Below are 16,916 nucleotides of genomic sequence, written 5' to 3'. Positions count from 1 at the left end.
GAGATGCAGGTTTTGAAACTGAGTGCTGATAACAAGCTGGAAGATCCCCCTCTTTAGTCTGGAGACCATTTTAAATGAGCTGTGGCTCAGTGTATCTGGATCGCGTTCACATACTTTATGGTTTCGTCATGCATGACACAGCTTCAACTTATTTTTTTTAAATGATATGATTTTTGTAAATATTCCTGAGGCCATGATTTGAGTAAATGTACTCATTAATACATTTGGATATTTTCTATGCCCTATTGTGAATAAAATATGGGTTTATGAGTTTTGAAATTCATTACATTCAGTTTATATGTCAATTTTACACTAACTTCTCTGGAGTTGGGGTTTAAATGAACTAGGACTGGAAACCTGATTTGTAGCATCAGGTCCCAGCCTGCAGGTGGTGCTACACCATCATGAACTGACTGAATCTCCATTCACAACTTGACAGCATCATGCTCTTCCTCCTCACTGTGGGGACCGAGAGTTTAATTTAACTGAGCCAGAAAGAGGAAGGAAGAGATAAACAGAGAGGAAGAGAGAGCGAGCTGCAGGGCGGAGAGGGAAAGGTAGAAACAGAAAGAGACGCAGAAAGGCAAGAGGAGAAGGTGGAGAGACAGCAGAGGATTAAACTGTCTGTCCAGCTGCAGACATGTCCTCCCGGGCTGAGAGTAAGTCAGGTAAGCCTCCTCTCCTTCTTTCTGACATGCTAACTGTTAGCCACCAAAGGCTAAAAACATCCACTTCCTGTCAGTTTGTTTAAACTGTAAAGCTTTTTTTGATGATGGTGATGAAGAAGATGATGATGATGATGATGATGATGATGGTGATCTCTTCTTCAGCCTCTCAGTTTGCGTCTCTCACCATGAAGCTGAAGGATAAGCTCCACCCGCACCGGTACAAACGCTCTGAACAAATTAAACGCAGCCCGTCTCAGAGAAACAAACCAGCTGATCTGAACCTGCAGGACAAGGTACACACACACACACACACACACACACACACACACAGGTGTTTTCCCATAGCCTATAGACCTACATCCTACCCTAACACTTACAAGGAAACATAAGGCCCCAACCGCACACTAACCTAAACCTGGTTCTAACCTGAACCCTCAAACACGTCCCCACAAGATAATACTGAGATAAACGTTTGTCTGTAGATGTGTTCACACGCAAAGAAAATCAGTCCTAAACTTCTGCGTCAGAGTGACACTTGCTCCTGACTATACCTTCCTGTCTGTCAGAGATACCAGCATCATTACCTGTACCTGTCCTACACTACTAAACTACACCTGGACCGGGCCTGTAGAGCACTCACTGTCCCCTCTGAAAAGAGAGGAACAACCACACTGATCGATTGGTTTTTACTGTTCACTGAAGCTACTGATGCTGGATTTAAGATTAAATCATGGATCTGAGACAAAAGTTCAGAATTGTAACTTTTAATTTGATTTATTAAACAGGACCAAATATAGAACTGTTTGTATCAGGTCACCTTCATTTTGAGTGAGCAAAAGTATTATTATCATTGTTTGTTTTGGGGGTTTCTCCCTTTAATTCCTCATCAGCTGCTCTTATGAAGTCCTATGTTGAATTTTGGAAATTGTCACCTCCCCGTTTTGATGCATTTCTCTGACAACATGTTTCTGTCCCCCTCTCATCAGTCTATAAACGTTTGTGGATCTGAACTCTGGCTGTCAACACTGTTTGTGAAGTGATTGATTCAAAATGGCAGCTTCTCTCACACAGACACCCTCTGACCCCATCTTTAATAACAGATACAGTCTTTACAGGAATCCCAAAGAGTAGTCATTCAAACCAACTAACACCTGTCAGTCACATGTTCCAATACCTTTGTTCACTCAAGGAAAAACTAACTTTAACAAAACAAGCCTCCAGCAACACCAGTCTCAGGGTGGCCATCTGCCTTGACCGGTTGAGGTGAGTGGAAAGAGGAGAGAGAACAACAAGCAATAGACAAATCAGAGAGGAGTGATGTGATAGTGACCGAACATGAGATTTTGGATCATCTTGTAACTGTGCACGTTGGTCGTCCGTGAGATCTGATTGTTCTGATGTTGTCGAATGAATGTGCTGCCTGACAGATGATGATGCCTGGTGCCTGGTGTGTCAACAGGTCTACATTCACAGCTGCCACCGGCACATTCCCAGGTTCACATTCACTAGTGGTGTCATCAGCAGACTGTGGGCTGATGGGAAATGTTGTTCATTAACCGTGTGTGTGTGTGTTTGTGTGTGTTTGTGTGTGTTTGTGTGTGTGTGTGTGCGTGACGTCAAAGTGTGTGTTGGCGGACCAGCAGCGGGCCGTTGTCAGCTCTCTGCAGTACTTCAAAGCCCTGGTGGACAGACTGGGAGTGGAGCGACCTGGAGTGGACAAACTAGTCCAGGATCAGTCTGTGGTGGGGCGTCTGCTGGGTGGGGCATCCAGTAGAGTCCTGGAGACAGTCCAAGTTCTGGTTCAGTTGGAGCCACACCTGCACAACAGGTAGGTGTTGCCATGTGACCTTTACCCCTGTCATCAGTAAGTGGCCTGTCTCCTGACCTGTGCCTGTCTGACCTCTCTGCAGTAAGACCATCTCCACCTGTCTCACTCGCCTCTATCGGTCTCTGGCTCAGCTGATTCGCTGGACCGATCAGGTGATGATGCAGGGTGTCGCCCATGACAACAAGGAGTCCACAGCCAGTGTTACCACAGTGATCAGGTCCGTGCTGGACGGGGTCAAGGTGAGGACAAATGATGGTCTGCCGATTGTGTCCTGTGTTTATTGTCCGGTCTGGTCCGGTCCTGTTCTCAGTTATCTGTCCTTTATTGGGTTTGTTGTCCCATCTCGTCCTCTCTCCTGTTTTATTTAGTTGTCGTTCCTCGTCCCGTTCTGTCCTGTTAATATTTTTTCCCTTTTCTACAGTTTTTATTATTCTATCCGTCTGCTGTGTCTCATCCTTTCCTTTAGTTTTGTTCTGTCTTCTCCGTCCTCTGTTAACCTGTCTGCTGTGTGTCCATCAGGATCTAGTTCGATTGGCTGCAGAGAGAAAAGATGGCTCCGTCTCCCAGTCCCCTGTCCAGTTGCAGCCTGCTTTGGGACCAACAGGGGGCTTTGACAACCAGGAGACAGACCGGATGCCGACCTGTAAGAGTCCTGTATCGTCTGCAGGAGATGAGGACTGGGGGAGGATGGCGAGGGGAAGAGAGGAGCAGGTGGTTTTAGCCCCACCCAAACCTCCTATTCCCATCATTCAGGTGCCCCTCCCAGCCGGTGTCAGGTGAGTCCAGATCCAGAACAGTTAGAAACCAGCAGGTGTAAATAAAACATCCACACGAGTCAACGTCTGAAAAACAAACTAATCAGTGTTCAATACGAGTCGGGGTCAGTCTGGTTCCACACTGAGACCAGGTTTACCTTCTCCTGCTGACTCACCCTTTGTACGTCACCAAACTACGTATGTACACGTTCACACAAGCTTTTCAACCCTAAAGTTACATTTTCCTCCTTTTGGGAATTAATAAACCTCAGTTCAGTCTGCTGAGCTCTTCAGGTGCAGGTTAACATGAATTTATACTAAATGACGAACTACGAACCTCAACTCAAACAGATACAGTATAATTGGTCCCCTGTGATTGGTTAGAAGAGGGAGCCCCTTTTTTAGTCTCAGCACTGCTGCTCGAGTCCCAGTCAGAGAAGCTACTGACAGCTCGATTCCACGTTAACATTCGGTTTTTCCACTGAAACACATTATGGACTGTCTTTAAATAGTGAGTACTGAGAATTTAGCTTTTATCAGTGTAGGTGGTGAGGGGCTGTCCCGTCTGCTGACACATTCAGTTCTACAAACAGTGAGTGAAATGTTTGCAAAACTGTGAAGGGGACAAGGTTTGTTCTCACTCTTTGCATCGTGTATTTTTAAACCACTTTTAACTGTAAAACTTTTATAAAGGCTTTAAAAATTCAGTGACTAGGTTTCAGCCTGATGAGAAGTTTTTAGTCCAGTAACTGAGCCAGTTCTTGTCAGTACATCTGTGGCACAGACCTCAAGTGACTCGACTCAGCTGATGCTGACACCAGCTCTCATACAGAAGCGCTGCCCACCAGCGATACTGACACTGACAGGTTCTATAAAAAGAAGAAGGCAGTGTGTCTGTGTGGTGTCATGTCTGCAGAGAAAACAGATCTCGATCTGAATGCGGAGGATTTCCCCAAAATCTGCATCAAAACAGCACATCACAACCACAGAAAGTCCAAACTCGTGTGTGTCAGGAAGGAGTTATTAGTAGTCATACAGACTTTACAAGTAGGCGTAAACACAGAGGCTCTGAGCATAAACTCAGTCGTACTGACTGGGGTACATTATCATTATTATTATTATTAATCAATACAGGAAGTTAACGCAGCCACTTAGACCCAGGTGTGTTGTGATGGTGTCCTGTGTAAGCAGACATCGACCACTAAAACGAAACTGAAACTGGTCCTGGTTCTTAAACCAGATCAGCATGTTTTAATGTGTCTGAAAACCTGGAGAAGAAAAACAATATTCACACAGACTGAAGTATTTTAAACTGTATTTGGAGTCTCGTTTGGTTTTGGTACCTACAAATATTTGGAAGTTTGTGGAAGTCAGATTGTTTCCAAAGGAAAATAAAGAAATTCTCATGAGTCAAACTAATAATAAATATTCAGATGATTAATTATGAATCATTAAACTCAGAACAAACAAACTGTTTTATTCCTGATAGTTCAGACTAATTTCTCAGTTTAAAAATCAATACAATTAATTATATATTGATTTCTGTTGAAGTTAATGTCAAACGTGTTAACATGCTTAGAAATGTTGAGATGATTTAAATATGTGAAGAACAGTCAGTGGCTGGAGGCTGAGAGCAGAAATAGATCCGTGGGTGAAACAGGAAGTAGAAAAAGTAAAGACATCCCCCCCAACCGCACTTCCTGTCTCTGTGTCAACTGAACGACAGCAGGAAGTAGAAGAAGAAGAAGTGAGAGCGACATAAAGATGTGAACAGACAGTTTCAGCTGATCTGTGTTCCTGTTTATGGAAAATGGAAAAGTATTTCTGTTTCCACTCAGGTTGAAACAGACCTGCAGACCTCCGCAGGTGACAGGACAACTCATGTCTCTCTCTCTCTGTCTGTCTGTCTCTCTGTCTGTCTGTCTCCCAGTCCTCCAGCTCTGCCTCCTAAAAGGCGTCTATCGTCATTGGGCCCCACCCCCTGCAGGGTTGCCATAGTGGCACCAATGAGACGCAAGTCTGAAACACATCAACACCTGCAGCAGGTACTTACATCGGATCAGACATCATAACTGTGTACACGTTGTCACGGTAACATGTTACCTTTATTTTGTATGTTTTATTGTGAAAAGTCCACACAGGAAGTTTAAACCGGATTCAAGCTGGTTTCAGTAGGTTTGTTGGAGCTGAAACCGGCTCTGCACAGATTCACGATGCAGCAGGTTACTTCATACATACACAGGCAACGATAACCTCGTCCATCCATCAGTCACGACCAGGCGCTGCAGTTTCCCTCCACAGACTGGAAACACCTGACTCTCACCTGATCTCAGATCCGATTGGTTCAGGTGTTGGATCAACAACATGATCTTTTATAGAAACGTTTCTAGATCTATTCCTTCACAGAATGAATGTGATGACGACCTTGCACGATGTTTTTAATGTTTTCAGGTTGTTCGTCCATCAAATTCTTCAAAATTGCCACAAATGACAACTTGGACTCAGTTAGATTTTGGTGGCCAAAGGTCAAAGGTCACTGTCATCTCATAATCATCCAATGGTTGTTGTGAATGTGATGTCTCAGAAACACTTTTTTTTTTATTTGACACAAATTGTCACTGTGGGTGTTGTGGTTCCAGAATTCAGAGTCACACTGACACCACATCTCTGAGTAGACAACTTGTACAATTAAATAAAAATATTATTTTATTAAACACAAGTTAAAAACCTAATAACCAGTTCAAATTCTTTAATGACCTGTTAATAAGCTGCTCATGAGTACTGTTATATGTTTGTGTTACAGGAGTCTGAAGACGACGAGTGCCTGAAGCGACTTTCTTATTCTTCTGCAGACTCTGCAGCTGACAGCACACACGATGGTAACACACACACAGACACACACAGACACACACACACACACACACACACTTCCAGTCAGCAACATGGGGGCAGGAGGCGTGAGTGATATCACTTCCTGTCTGCAGCAGGTGATGAGCTGCTGCCTCCTGCTGGACACATAACACACTGCGTCTCTTCACCTGCTACTGTGATATCACTGAGATAATTCACATATTTTCAAGTCTGACTGGAGAAAAATCTGTTAACAGGCAAAAAGTTTTTCAGACAGTGTTTAAACAGGCACACGAGCAGATTCTGTTTCACTTAGTGATGTAAATCTGTGGTTGGGCACTCAGATGGTTCTGGATGCGAACTACATCCTTTAGTCCAGATCCACACGTGGCTCAGTGAGAGAGACTAAAGCCTTCATTAGGAAAGAACAGCTGACTGCAGCTGATGACCTGTTCCTTTAAATAAGTTGGGTTTTATTTTGGGGAACTGTCTCACTGGATGAACACAGTCTGTGAAAGTAGACAGACCCAGTCTAACCAGTCCCACGGGTGCAGAACCAGAGACTGACGCTGTAACTTTTACTTTCTGTTTTCAGTAGAGGAGGACCCAGACTACGACTTCCTCCATAAAGACCTCTCTTCTTCTGAGACCCTCCCTCCTCTTCCTGCCCCCTCGTCTCTCCCCCCCGCCCTGCCAGAAAAAAGACGCCGCAGCACCACAGGTGAAGAAACACTAAGCTACCTGTCTCTGTCTCTGTCTCTGTCTCTGTCTCTGTCTCTGTCTCTGTCCCTCCTCATACATCCGTCTGTCTGCAGTCTGACTTTCTGTTGCCTCTGACCCTCAGTAACAAACAACTCTCAGACTCCCCCCAATTTTGAGTTCAACTCTGCAAGCTGTGATGATGTCATCAACCCTGATGAGCCGCTGTCCTCCCCCCTGTCCCCCAGCAAGACTCCCCCTCCCCTTCCTGAGAAGAAACGACACAGTGAGTAAAAACAGAGCAGGTCAATCAGCTGATCATCATCAATAGAAACCAAAGCACATCACAGCTCCTGTCTGCCTCTCTCTTCACCTGTCTGCCTCTCTCTTCACCTGTCTGTCTCTCTCCACCTGTCTGTCTCTCTCCACCTGTCTGTGTTTGTCTGCAGTCCACCAGTACCTACAGGTGTGTTCGTCCTACAGTGCTCAGTCTGCAGCCATGTTCTACCAGAAAGCTTCGGCCTTCAATCGATACAACAGCAAACAGCGAGAGGCAGAGACCACCTACCAGCTCACACACACACACCTGGACACAGAAACACCACCTGACACAAACTTCGCCCCCTCACCTGAGCTGCCTCCTGCTCCTGTGCTACCACCCAAGAAGAAACTGCAGGTAATAAAACACAACAGGTGTCATTTTTATTACACTTCACAGAACTGAAAAGTCATAACATTGTTTATTAGAAACAGAACTAACATTAACGAGCAGCTCGTTTACTTTATTCAACTTATTTAATTAGTCTGTGACGTCTCAGACAGGAAACAGCAACAGTCATGTCTGTGTACATGCAGGAGTTTATCTGCACTGATCACCTCGTTTTTTCTGTGTCGTCAACAGGATCCAGCTGAAGACGACAAACAGAACAAAGAGAACAGTTCCCAGAGTCTCCAGCAGGAGGTGGAGGATGATGGCAGGAGGAGCTGGGAGGAGCAGGAGGAACAGGAAGAGGTTTTACTGACCAACAAACAGCAGATCCTCAACAGAATCGCCATGAAGGCTGAGGTACAGTCCTGACCTCTGACCTCTCTGCCATATATCACTAACTTAACCTATTTCCTGACCCATGACCTTTGACTTTGTCTCAGGATGAGGAGGGTCCAGATGTAAAAGCAGCTTCTCCTGAAATCCTACTGGTCTACGCCACAGAAACTGACAGCAGCACCGGTGAGTCCTAATCACCCTCTTCACCTGACGCAGGTTTTATTTACGACAGACAAAAGGAACCTGTCCACAACCGGAAAGGTTCAACTACTGGCAGCTCGTTAGTTAGTTAGTTTATTTCTTCTTTAGGGTTTCGGGTTTCTAACCAAACCTGCAGGATGCACTGACCATACAAAGTTGTGCTTGAATGATAACTTGTATGAGTAACCGTGTGTGTGTGTGTGTGTGTGTGTGTGTGTGTGTGTAGAACATGCCCCATTTTGTGAAGCCTTCCTCTCAACCTACAGGAGCTTCATCGACCCGAATGACGTTATCAGCAAACTGCAGCACAGATATCCTTTCTCAGAGATCAGGTCGAAAACAGCTTCTAAAATGTCATCATATGCAGACGATTAAGCTTTTTATGTCTCAGGTCTGTTCTATTGGACCTGTTCTTCTTTTTCCACTGATGATTTCAGTTTGTCCAGATATTTTTAGATTTTACTTCTAAATCTCACAGTTAGGACTTATCTGTCCGTCCAGAATTCAGTTTGTTTTGAATCTTTAACTATTAACACATACAGACACATATGTGATGAATGTCAGCCTCCAGATCCAAAAGCTGCCAGAAACACCTTCCAACTGCTGGTCAGAGTGGTGGACGAGCTGTGGTGAGACACGCACACCAACACACACCTGAAACCATCAGTGGTTTTGTTTTGTTGGTGATGATCACAACGCCTCAGATGGAAAAGTCTTAATTCTAGAGCTGCAAATTTGTGGTTCGATTTGAAAGTTCAAGTCCAACATCAGAGGGAACAACTGAAACCAGAGGGGTCAGAGGTCAGGACTGTACCCCAGTTAGTTTGTTCAGCCATCTAACAGGTGTAAATAATGTGTGTACAGTGCGATAGAGTTGGACTCTGATTTGCTGCTGCTGCTGATGGACCTGGTCTTCAGTCTCCTGATTGGTGGAGAGCTGCAACTGGCTCACCAGCTGCACTCTAACATCTTGTCCAAGATGGAGCAGAAGTGGAAGCTGATTGGTTCTCCACACTCGCTCCGCCCCCTTGCAGCCAGGAGCGTAGCAGCCAGGTAACCTCCTTTACCTGATTAGATGAACGCTGGTCATTGGTCAGTTTCTGATTGTTACCTGTCTCTCCACTTGTCTTTCAGACCAGGAACTCTGCTGGACTTCAGGAGTCAGGATTTAGCTGAACAGCTGACTCTTCTGGACTCGGAGCTCTTCTACAAGATCGAGGTGCAAACTGTCTGCCTCACCTGTGTCTCTCTCACCTGCCTGTCTCACTTGTCTTTCTCTAACCTGTCTGTCTCTTGCCTGTCTAGCTCCCAGAGGTGTTGCTGTGGTCTAAAGAGCAGAATGAGGAGAAGAGTCCCAACCTGACAGAGTTCACTCAACACTTCAACAACGTCTCCTTCTGGTGAAACATTGACTCCACCCACTGCTACACACCACTCTGCTTCTGTTCAGCAACAGTAGAATTAAAATTAAAATAGTTTGTACAGATAACTATAAAGATTTGTAGTAAGTGTGTGTGTGTGTGTGTGTCCAGGGTTCGTTCAGTCATCATCCTTCAGGACAAACCTCAGGACAGAGAGAAACTACTGCTGAAGTTCTTAAAAATCATGAAGGTAAACACGCTTAAGTGGAACAAAATGAATAAATCAGTCAGATTGTTATTTAGTCGTTTTACTGATCCTACACCTGCCGGTAACAAACTACCTGTATGTCCCTGCAGCACCTGCGAAAGCTGAACAACTTTAACTCATACCTGTCGATCCTGTCAGCGCTGGACTCGGCCCCCCTACGCCGCCTGGACTGGCAGAAAAACACAGCTGAGGTCTGTGACAAGAAAAAGATTTTCTTTGATGATCTCTAATCAGTTTGTGGTGATTTATGTGTGTTTGTGGTTTCAGGCTCTGGAGGAGTACAGCTCTCTGATTGACAGCTCGTCATCGTTCAGAGCGTACAGAGCAGCTCTGGCTGAAGTGGAACCTCCCTGTATACCCTACCTGTAGGTCAATACCATGTATACCCCACTAAATATACCCTACCTGTAGGTCAATACCATGTATACCCCACTAAATATACCCTACCTGTAGGTCTATACCCTGTATACCACAATACGTAATCTGCAGCCTACCCGTGGGTCAGAAATATGTATACTCTATTATACCTATTTACCTGTCTCTCTCTCTCTCTCTCTCTCTCTCTCTGTGACCAGGGGTTTGATTCTCCAAGACTTGACCTTTGTCCACCTAGGGAATCCTGACACTTTGATGACATCACAGGGTTCAAAAGTCAACTTCTCTAAGCGCTGGCAGCAGTTTAACATCCTGGACACGCTGAGGAGCTACCAGCAAGCGTCAGTAGTTACTGTGGTACTTGGTAGTATTACTTGTGTATTTAAAGTCTGGTCTAAAACCTCTTTCTGTTTCCCTCTGCAGCCGGTACTCTGTGCAGCCTAACGATGACATCATATCCTTCTTTAATGACTTCAGTGATCATCTGGCAGAGGAGGCACTGTGGGAACTTTCTCTCAGGATCCGCCCACGGAACACCCCACGAGCCAATCAGAGATGACAGATTCCAAACCAGGAAGCAATTTGGCTTAACCTGGTTCAGCACAAGGATAGCCTGATGCTATTATGTTAATGGGCTGGACAAACCTGGTGCTATCCTGGAAGAAAGCTGGTACCAAACTGGGTTAGACTGGTGCCAGTCAACTGCTACCCTGTACTAGTTAATACCTGGACCACCACCATCAACTATGACTTGTCATGCAAACAAACTAGCCTGGCACTAGCTGAGGTTAGCCTGGAGCTAGCCTGGTGTTAGCTGCAGATATCCAGGTGATAATGTGGGCTAACCTGCAGTCCTGGCAACCACTTCCTGTATCTGACCTCACAACTGTACTTAGTATATGCAATATTCCAATAAACGTCACTGCTCACTTGTCGACTCACCTTACACCTGATTGGATGACTATAAACAATAAAAGTGGAAACAGCTCTCGACTGTGCTGGAGGAAGTATTCAGATTGTTGCAGATTGCCGTTCTGGACGGGACTAAGAGTAATAGATTACAGTTATTAGTAACTGATTTGCAAATCTTTGAATATTCATTTGTTGAGTTTATATTAATAGGTAAACGGAAAGTGACAATTTCACTGTGTTTATTTGCTCCAAACCTCAAAAATATGAAAATATTAAAATTATTGTAATATAAAGTAGTGAGTTTGTGGATCAGTCCACCGTTTAACTCAATAATCAGGAAATACTGAATTAGATATTAACACCTATGTTATTATTATAACTGCATCATGTCAAAATATTTGAACATTTTAAAGCTTTAAATAGAGGTGAAGTCAAACTGTATGTATCATGTGTAAATGTGTGTCTCTAAATGACTGTACAGTGTGTCTGCAGCTGTGACTGTTTATAATCAGTGAGTAGGTTTGATATTTTATTTTATTCATATCAGCGCCCCATAAATTGCAGCTAATATTTTTTGAAGGTTGAAAAAGATAACTGTAAATAACTGTAAACTGCAAAGTGCCTCCTAAAGAAAAAATCAGACAGTTTAAAAGAGTCAAATGAAATAAAGACAAACTAATAAAAATGTGGCGTTTGTAGATCAGTTAATATCAATGTCTTTATCTCTGCAGCCTTTATTCATGTGATCAGAAACGTCTTCTCTTTTCTGACCAATATAAAAGTAAACATACTCCTGACCAGGTGAAAACAGGTGATTGAATTTGCTGCATCAGCTGATGATGCTGTTGTTTCCACGGTAACAGGAGGAGCTGAGGAGCTCCGCGCCGATCGATGAGAATCAGCGCTCTGTCCGCAGACTGAACTGATCAATCATCGACAACATCGAGCGGCCGCTGCTCCAAACAAACCGAGCTACCGGCTAACGGAGCAGCAGCAACCGGTCCGTTTACCGACAGGATGGTCGCTTTAAAGTGAACGCAGCGACATCAGCAGGTGAGCTTCAGCGTTAACTAGCATTAATGCTCCGGTGTCTGGTAACTAGCTACAAGCTCACGGTACGGCTAATGCTACGTGCTAACTTCAGGTCCTGGTTCTGTTCAGGTTTGAACCAGGCTCAGTTCATCAGGTTTAAGTTGGTCCGGTTCCGTTTCTCTCTAGTTTTATTTTTGACCCTAGTCCTGTAGCAGGTTTTCAACAGATAAATCAAGGTAACTCCTGAAATGTGTAATTATCAACAGTTTACCACTAAGAAAAGTAACTGGATTACTGTACTACACTGAAGTACTGTACTACACTAAAGTACTATACTACACTGAAGTACTGTACTACAATAAAGTACTATACTACACTGAAGTACTGTACTACAATAAAGTACTATACTACACTGAAGTACTGTACTACAATAAAGTACTATACTACACTGAAGTACTGTACTACAATAAAGTACTATACTACACTGAAGTACTGTACTACAATAAAGTACTGTACTACACTGAAGTACTGTACTACACTAAAGTACTATACTACACTGAAGTACTGTACTACAATAAAGTACTGTACTACACTGAAGTACTGTACGACACTAAAGTACTATACTACACTGAAGTACTGTACTACAATAAAGTACTGTACTACACTGAAGTACTGTACTACAATAAAGTACTGTACTACACTGAAGTACTATACTACACTGAAGTACTGTACTACACTGAAGTACTGTACTACACTGAAGTACTGTACTACACTGAGGTACTGTACTACACTGAAGTACTGTACTACACTGAGGTACTGTACTACACTGAAGTACTGTACTTAGGTACATATTTGAGGTAAATTTGATCACTGTCAGTAAATTTATAAACTGCAGAAACAAGATGTAACAGTAGTCCAGAGTCCAGTTAGAAAACTCACATTTCACAGAATCATGTTTGATAGATGAGAAAAAAACCGTCACAGAAACCTGCAGAAGTTAGTTAGTGGAGTAATAGAGTAGTAAATCAGGATCTGAGACGTGCCCTTAGAAAACTGATAGATAATTAGAAAATGAGACAAATCAATAACAGATATTGGACACTGTCATCACTCAAATGCAGGTTGGACATGTAGTATTGTCATGACTGTAAAATATGAAATGAAAATAATTGTTGATGTCTTTTAGAAAACATTTAGTTTGAGCTATTACTTAGTTATTAATATACTTTATCATGGTTTATTGTTATTTACTATTTTATACATTTGCTGTTTTTTCCTCTGACCGACTTCAGTGTAGATGTATCAATGATGCAGATGGATGTTTGTGCAGTTTTTTCTCAGAGGGAACAACACAGCAGGGCGTCAATGATGCTGCAGCTCCCCCTGGTGATGACGGTTCAAATGGACCTGGTGCTGCTGCTGGTCTCTGTTCTGGCCTTCTGGACTAGACTGAGCCAGCTCAGCTACCCCAATGCAGTGGTGTGAGTGTGTTTTTTTATACCCCATCCCTTCATAGCAAACTACATTATATTTTTACCAGTTTTAAAAACTCCCAGAGGTTTGATGGTGACGTTTGTGTGTGTGTAGGTTTGATGAGGTGTATTATGGCCAGTTCGTGTCTCTCTACATGAAGAGAGTTTTCTTCATCGATGACAGCGGGCCGCCACTCGGTCACATGATCCTGGCCCTCGGAGGTCAGTTACCAGGAGTTATTGTGTTAGTAGGCATTTTGTCTCGTTTATCACTGTAAATAATTAATTCATTATTGTACATGTGTGTTACAGCGTACCTAGGAGGATTTGATGGGAACTTTGTGTGGAACAGAATTGGAGCAGGTAGGAACATTGTTAATTTAACACCACCTTGGGCCAACATACTGATTTTTTTTTTTTACCCATCTTCAGCCCAGTCAAACCAGTGTTATTCCTAATCCAGTTTAGTGATTTAGTTTTGAGTGATCAGGTTGATGAGTAACCTGATTTTGGAAGCATTGTTTGCAAATAGGTGCAAATAAAGATGCATATTTGTTTTATTGTACAGAATATCCCAGTAGTGTGAATGTGTGGAGTCTGCGGTTGCTGCCGGCTCTGTGTGGAGCTCTCTGTGTTCCTCTGGTTTACCTGTTGACTCTGGAGTTGAAGTTCTCTCACCTGTCTGCTCTGGGAGCTGCGCTGCTGTTGCTGCTGGGTAAGTATCAACACATACGTTTTGGCTGTAGATCCATAGCTGTCTCATTAAGTTTTATGGATGTCACATAACCACAGGGGTGTTTGGAAACTAAAACAAGTGTCGGGTGCGGGTAGCTTCTGCAGTACGTTTGTGGTCTGGATGAGGTCGTGAGATATACTCTGTGTTTTTTGTCTTTGTTGTGTTTGTTATTTTCCAGAGAACTCTCTGATTGTTCAGTCGCGTTTCATGCTGCTCGAGTCTGTTCTCATCTTCTTTGTGTTGTTGGCCGTCTTTTCATACCTGCGCTTCCACAACGCCCCCAGCTGGTGAGAACAGCCTTTAACAGGAAAACTAATATTTAGTGTTATCTGAACTCTGACCTTTGTTGATGGTAACTGAACCCTCCTGTTGTCCTCTTCCTCAGCTCCTGGTTCAGGTACGGATGGCTGCTACTCTCAGGTGCCTCCTGTGCTGCAGCAATTGGGTAAGAAATTGACTTGGGACCTATGGAGAGTTAATGTGTGGTCTGTTTTTCCCTGACACACATCAAATTGTTGAAGTGTGTGTGTTTGTGATGGCAGGGTCAAGTATATGGGTGTGTTCTCTCACCTGCTGCTGCTGGGCGTGGCCTCTCTGCACACCTGGACTATGATTGGGGACCGAACTGTCAGCCATGTGAGTCCAGGATCAGCCTGAGCATGTTCTGAAAGTTTATTTTACAACATCACTACAGGTGATGTTCTGATCAGGTGGTGATGCAGGTGTTGTTTTGTTGACATTTAGTGTTTACAGCAGCAGTTCTCAGAATGTCCCTGAACGCATCCTGACAGGTGGGCTGTGTTCTTATAAATCCACCTGGTTAATTATTATGACATTAATGTGTGTGTGTGTGTGTGTGTGTGTGTGTGTGTGTGTGTGTGTGTGTGTGTGTGTGTGTGATTGTGCGCATGCAGCTGAATGTGTGTTTGCAGTGTGTCTGTAGAGTTGTGTGTTTGTTGGTGGTTCCTGTTCTGCTCTATGTGTTCTGGTTCTACATTCATCTGAGTATCCTGAACCGCAGTGGACCACATGACCAACTGATGAGCTCCGCCTTCCAGGCCAGTCTGCAGGTACTAACACCCAAACACACACTGAAATACACAAAATTCTAGTTTGCATTGAGAATGTTCTCTGGGTCCGATCCTTGTGAACCTAGGTGATTCTTTTGGTTCTGTAGGAGGTGGTGGTCCTTAGTAATTCTCTTTGACCTTCTGGATGTTCTTATGACTATTTAAGTTGTTGTAGATATAATTTAAGAAGTTCTAGTGGTTCTGGTGCTTTAGAAGATCCCTAGTCCTTGAGTAGGATCTTGGGGTCCTGTAGGATGTTCTTGTATAACTGAAGGAGGTCTGTGTTGAACAGTTATGTGGACTGTAAGAGGTTCTCATTCTCACTCTGGATGATTTGCTCTGATGTTCACAGTATTGAAAGGACCAGACCCAATTGATTGATTGATTGATTGATTGCCGTCTGTCTTCAGGGAGGTCTCTCCAGGATCACTCAGGGTCAACCACTGGAAGTTGCATACGGCAGTCAAGTTACTCTGAGGAGCTCGGCCTCCCAGCCAATCCCCTGCTGGCTCCACTCACACAAAGCCAATTACCCAATCAGGTGCTGCCAGGTGACACTGAAACAGCAGCCAATCAGAAATCCAGGTTACTTTTAGGTAAAGTTGAACTGATATGACTTCCTGTTTACCGCTACCTGTGTTCAGGTATGAAAATGGGCGGGGCAGCTCCCACCAGCAGCAGGTCACCTGTTATCCCTTTAAAGACGTCAACAACTGGTGGATCATCAAAGACCCCAGCAGGTAGGTCACCTGTCAGGCCCAGGGCATGCTGGAAGATGTAGTTCCTGTCTCACCTGTCTCACTTTTCTGTGTCTGTCAGACAGGAGCTGGTGGTCAGCAGTCCTCCTCGACCGATCCGTCATGGTGATGTCATCCAGCTGGTTCATGGGATGACCTCACGCTTCCTCAACAGGTAAACAGGTGTGATGCATTCAAAGACAATCAAACATCTGTGGTAGTCTGAGGTGCTTTGAGGGTTTCTATTCTTAAATGCGTCAGATTCTAAACAGTCAGAGTCCAGTAAATATTGTATATTGACAAATGTTAGGTCTCTACCTCTGGTCGTGTGAATACAAGTAAAAAACTCACCTTTAAACTGACTGACTGCAAAAACCTGTAACACCTTGACATGTGTGTTCCAGCCATGATGTAGCAGCTCCCATGAGTCCTCATGCTCAGGAAATCTCCGGTTACATCGACTTTAATGTCTCCATGCCAGCTCAGAACCTGTGGAGAGTGGTGAGCTTCATCATGTCACTAGTATACAGCTACAGGACGTAACTACAGCTCCTACAAAATAAGAGCCAGAGTAGAGTCAGGGGGATGTGGTGAAGTACCAGTGACATTAAAACTGTAGGCTACAAATACCAGGAGGCCCAGAATCACAATTAGACAATAACTAAACACAGCCATAGAAACACTAATATATGTTTTGTGGTTGTGTTTACAGGAAGTCTCTAACAGAGACTCTGAGTCCGAGGTGTGGAAGACGATACTGTCTGAGGTCCGGTTGGTCCACGTCAACACCTCAGCTGTCCTTAAGGTACCAACAGGAAGTGACCTCATGACCAAATTGGGCTGAACGACCAAATAAGGACATGCTAACGTGTGTGTGTGTGTGTGTGTGTGTGTGTGTGTGTGCACA

At 44.0% G+C, this 16,916-nt stretch overlaps 2 protein-coding genes across 4 annotated transcripts in view; both read left to right on the top strand.

The window, feature by feature from the left end:
* Positions 1-509: 509 nt before the first annotated feature.
* LOC113150214 (rap guanine nucleotide exchange factor 1) lies at positions 510-10,979 on the top strand. 2 transcript variants are annotated; one of them, XM_026342619.1, is made up of 22 exons: positions 510-668; positions 831-961; positions 2,291-2,496; positions 2,579-2,735; positions 3,016-3,272; positions 5,182-5,296; positions 6,055-6,130; positions 6,700-6,822; positions 6,946-7,086; positions 7,250-7,476; positions 7,702-7,866; positions 7,950-8,028; positions 8,273-8,357; positions 8,583-8,675; positions 8,911-9,099; positions 9,181-9,265; positions 9,352-9,446; positions 9,579-9,657; positions 9,765-9,866; positions 9,943-10,040; positions 10,251-10,391; positions 10,474-10,979. In XM_026342619.1, exons 1-22 carry the CDS (start codon positions 641-643, stop codon positions 10,607-10,609), a joined length of 2,808 nt encoding a protein of 935 aa, XP_026198404.1. In that variant the 5' UTR covers positions 510-640; the 3' UTR covers positions 10,610-10,979. The 2 variants fall into 2 exon arrangements, with proteins under 2 accessions (XP_026198404.1, XP_026198403.1); XM_026342618.1 differs by having other exon boundaries at positions 6,697-6,822.
* Positions 10,980-11,887: 908 nt separating this feature from the next.
* Positions 11,888-16,916, top strand: part of pomt1 (protein-O-mannosyltransferase 1) — a 7,264-nt gene continuing 2,235 nt past the window's right edge. For both annotated transcript variants that reach the window (XM_026342621.1, XM_026342620.1), the window contains exons 1-14: positions 11,888-12,015; positions 13,325-13,475; positions 13,582-13,688; positions 13,779-13,829; positions 14,035-14,181; positions 14,381-14,489; positions 14,588-14,647; positions 14,745-14,838; positions 15,117-15,272; positions 15,683-15,813; positions 15,917-16,012; positions 16,092-16,184; positions 16,414-16,510; positions 16,722-16,814. In XM_026342621.1, the coding sequence (XP_026198406.1) occupies positions 13,360-13,475; positions 13,582-13,688; positions 13,779-13,829; positions 14,035-14,181; positions 14,381-14,489; positions 14,588-14,647; positions 14,745-14,838; positions 15,117-15,272; positions 15,683-15,813; positions 15,917-16,012; positions 16,092-16,184; positions 16,414-16,510; positions 16,722-16,814 (1,350 nt within the window). In that variant the 5' untranslated portion in view covers positions 11,888-12,015; positions 13,325-13,359. The remainder of the gene's footprint in view (positions 12,016-13,324; positions 13,476-13,581; positions 13,689-13,778; positions 13,830-14,034; positions 14,182-14,380; positions 14,490-14,587; positions 14,648-14,744; positions 14,839-15,116; positions 15,273-15,682; positions 15,814-15,916; positions 16,013-16,091; positions 16,185-16,413; positions 16,511-16,721; positions 16,815-16,916) is intronic.

The sequence above is a fragment of the Anabas testudineus genome, chromosome 9 (assembly GCF_900324465.2).
Source record: "Anabas testudineus chromosome 9, fAnaTes1.2, whole genome shotgun sequence".
Classification (NCBI taxonomy): domain Eukaryota; kingdom Metazoa; phylum Chordata; class Actinopteri; order Anabantiformes; family Anabantidae; genus Anabas; species Anabas testudineus.
Note: the sequence above shows the minus strand (reverse complement) of the source record. Positions and strands in the feature narration are given on the sequence as shown.

Bases quoted from the DNA above. Each gene is read 5' to 3' on its own strand.
- LOC113150214 (XM_026342618.1), top strand. From the start codon at position 641: ATGTCCTCCCGGGCTGAGAGTAAGTCAG. The intron at 2,497-2,578 runs GTAGGTGTTGCC...ACCTCTCTGCAG, and splicing joins GAGCCACACCTGCACAACAG to TAAGACCATCTCCACCTGTC. The intron at 10,392-10,473 runs GTCAGTAGTTAC...TTCCCTCTGCAG, and splicing joins CTGAGGAGCTACCAGCAAGC to CCGGTACTCTGTGCAGCCTA.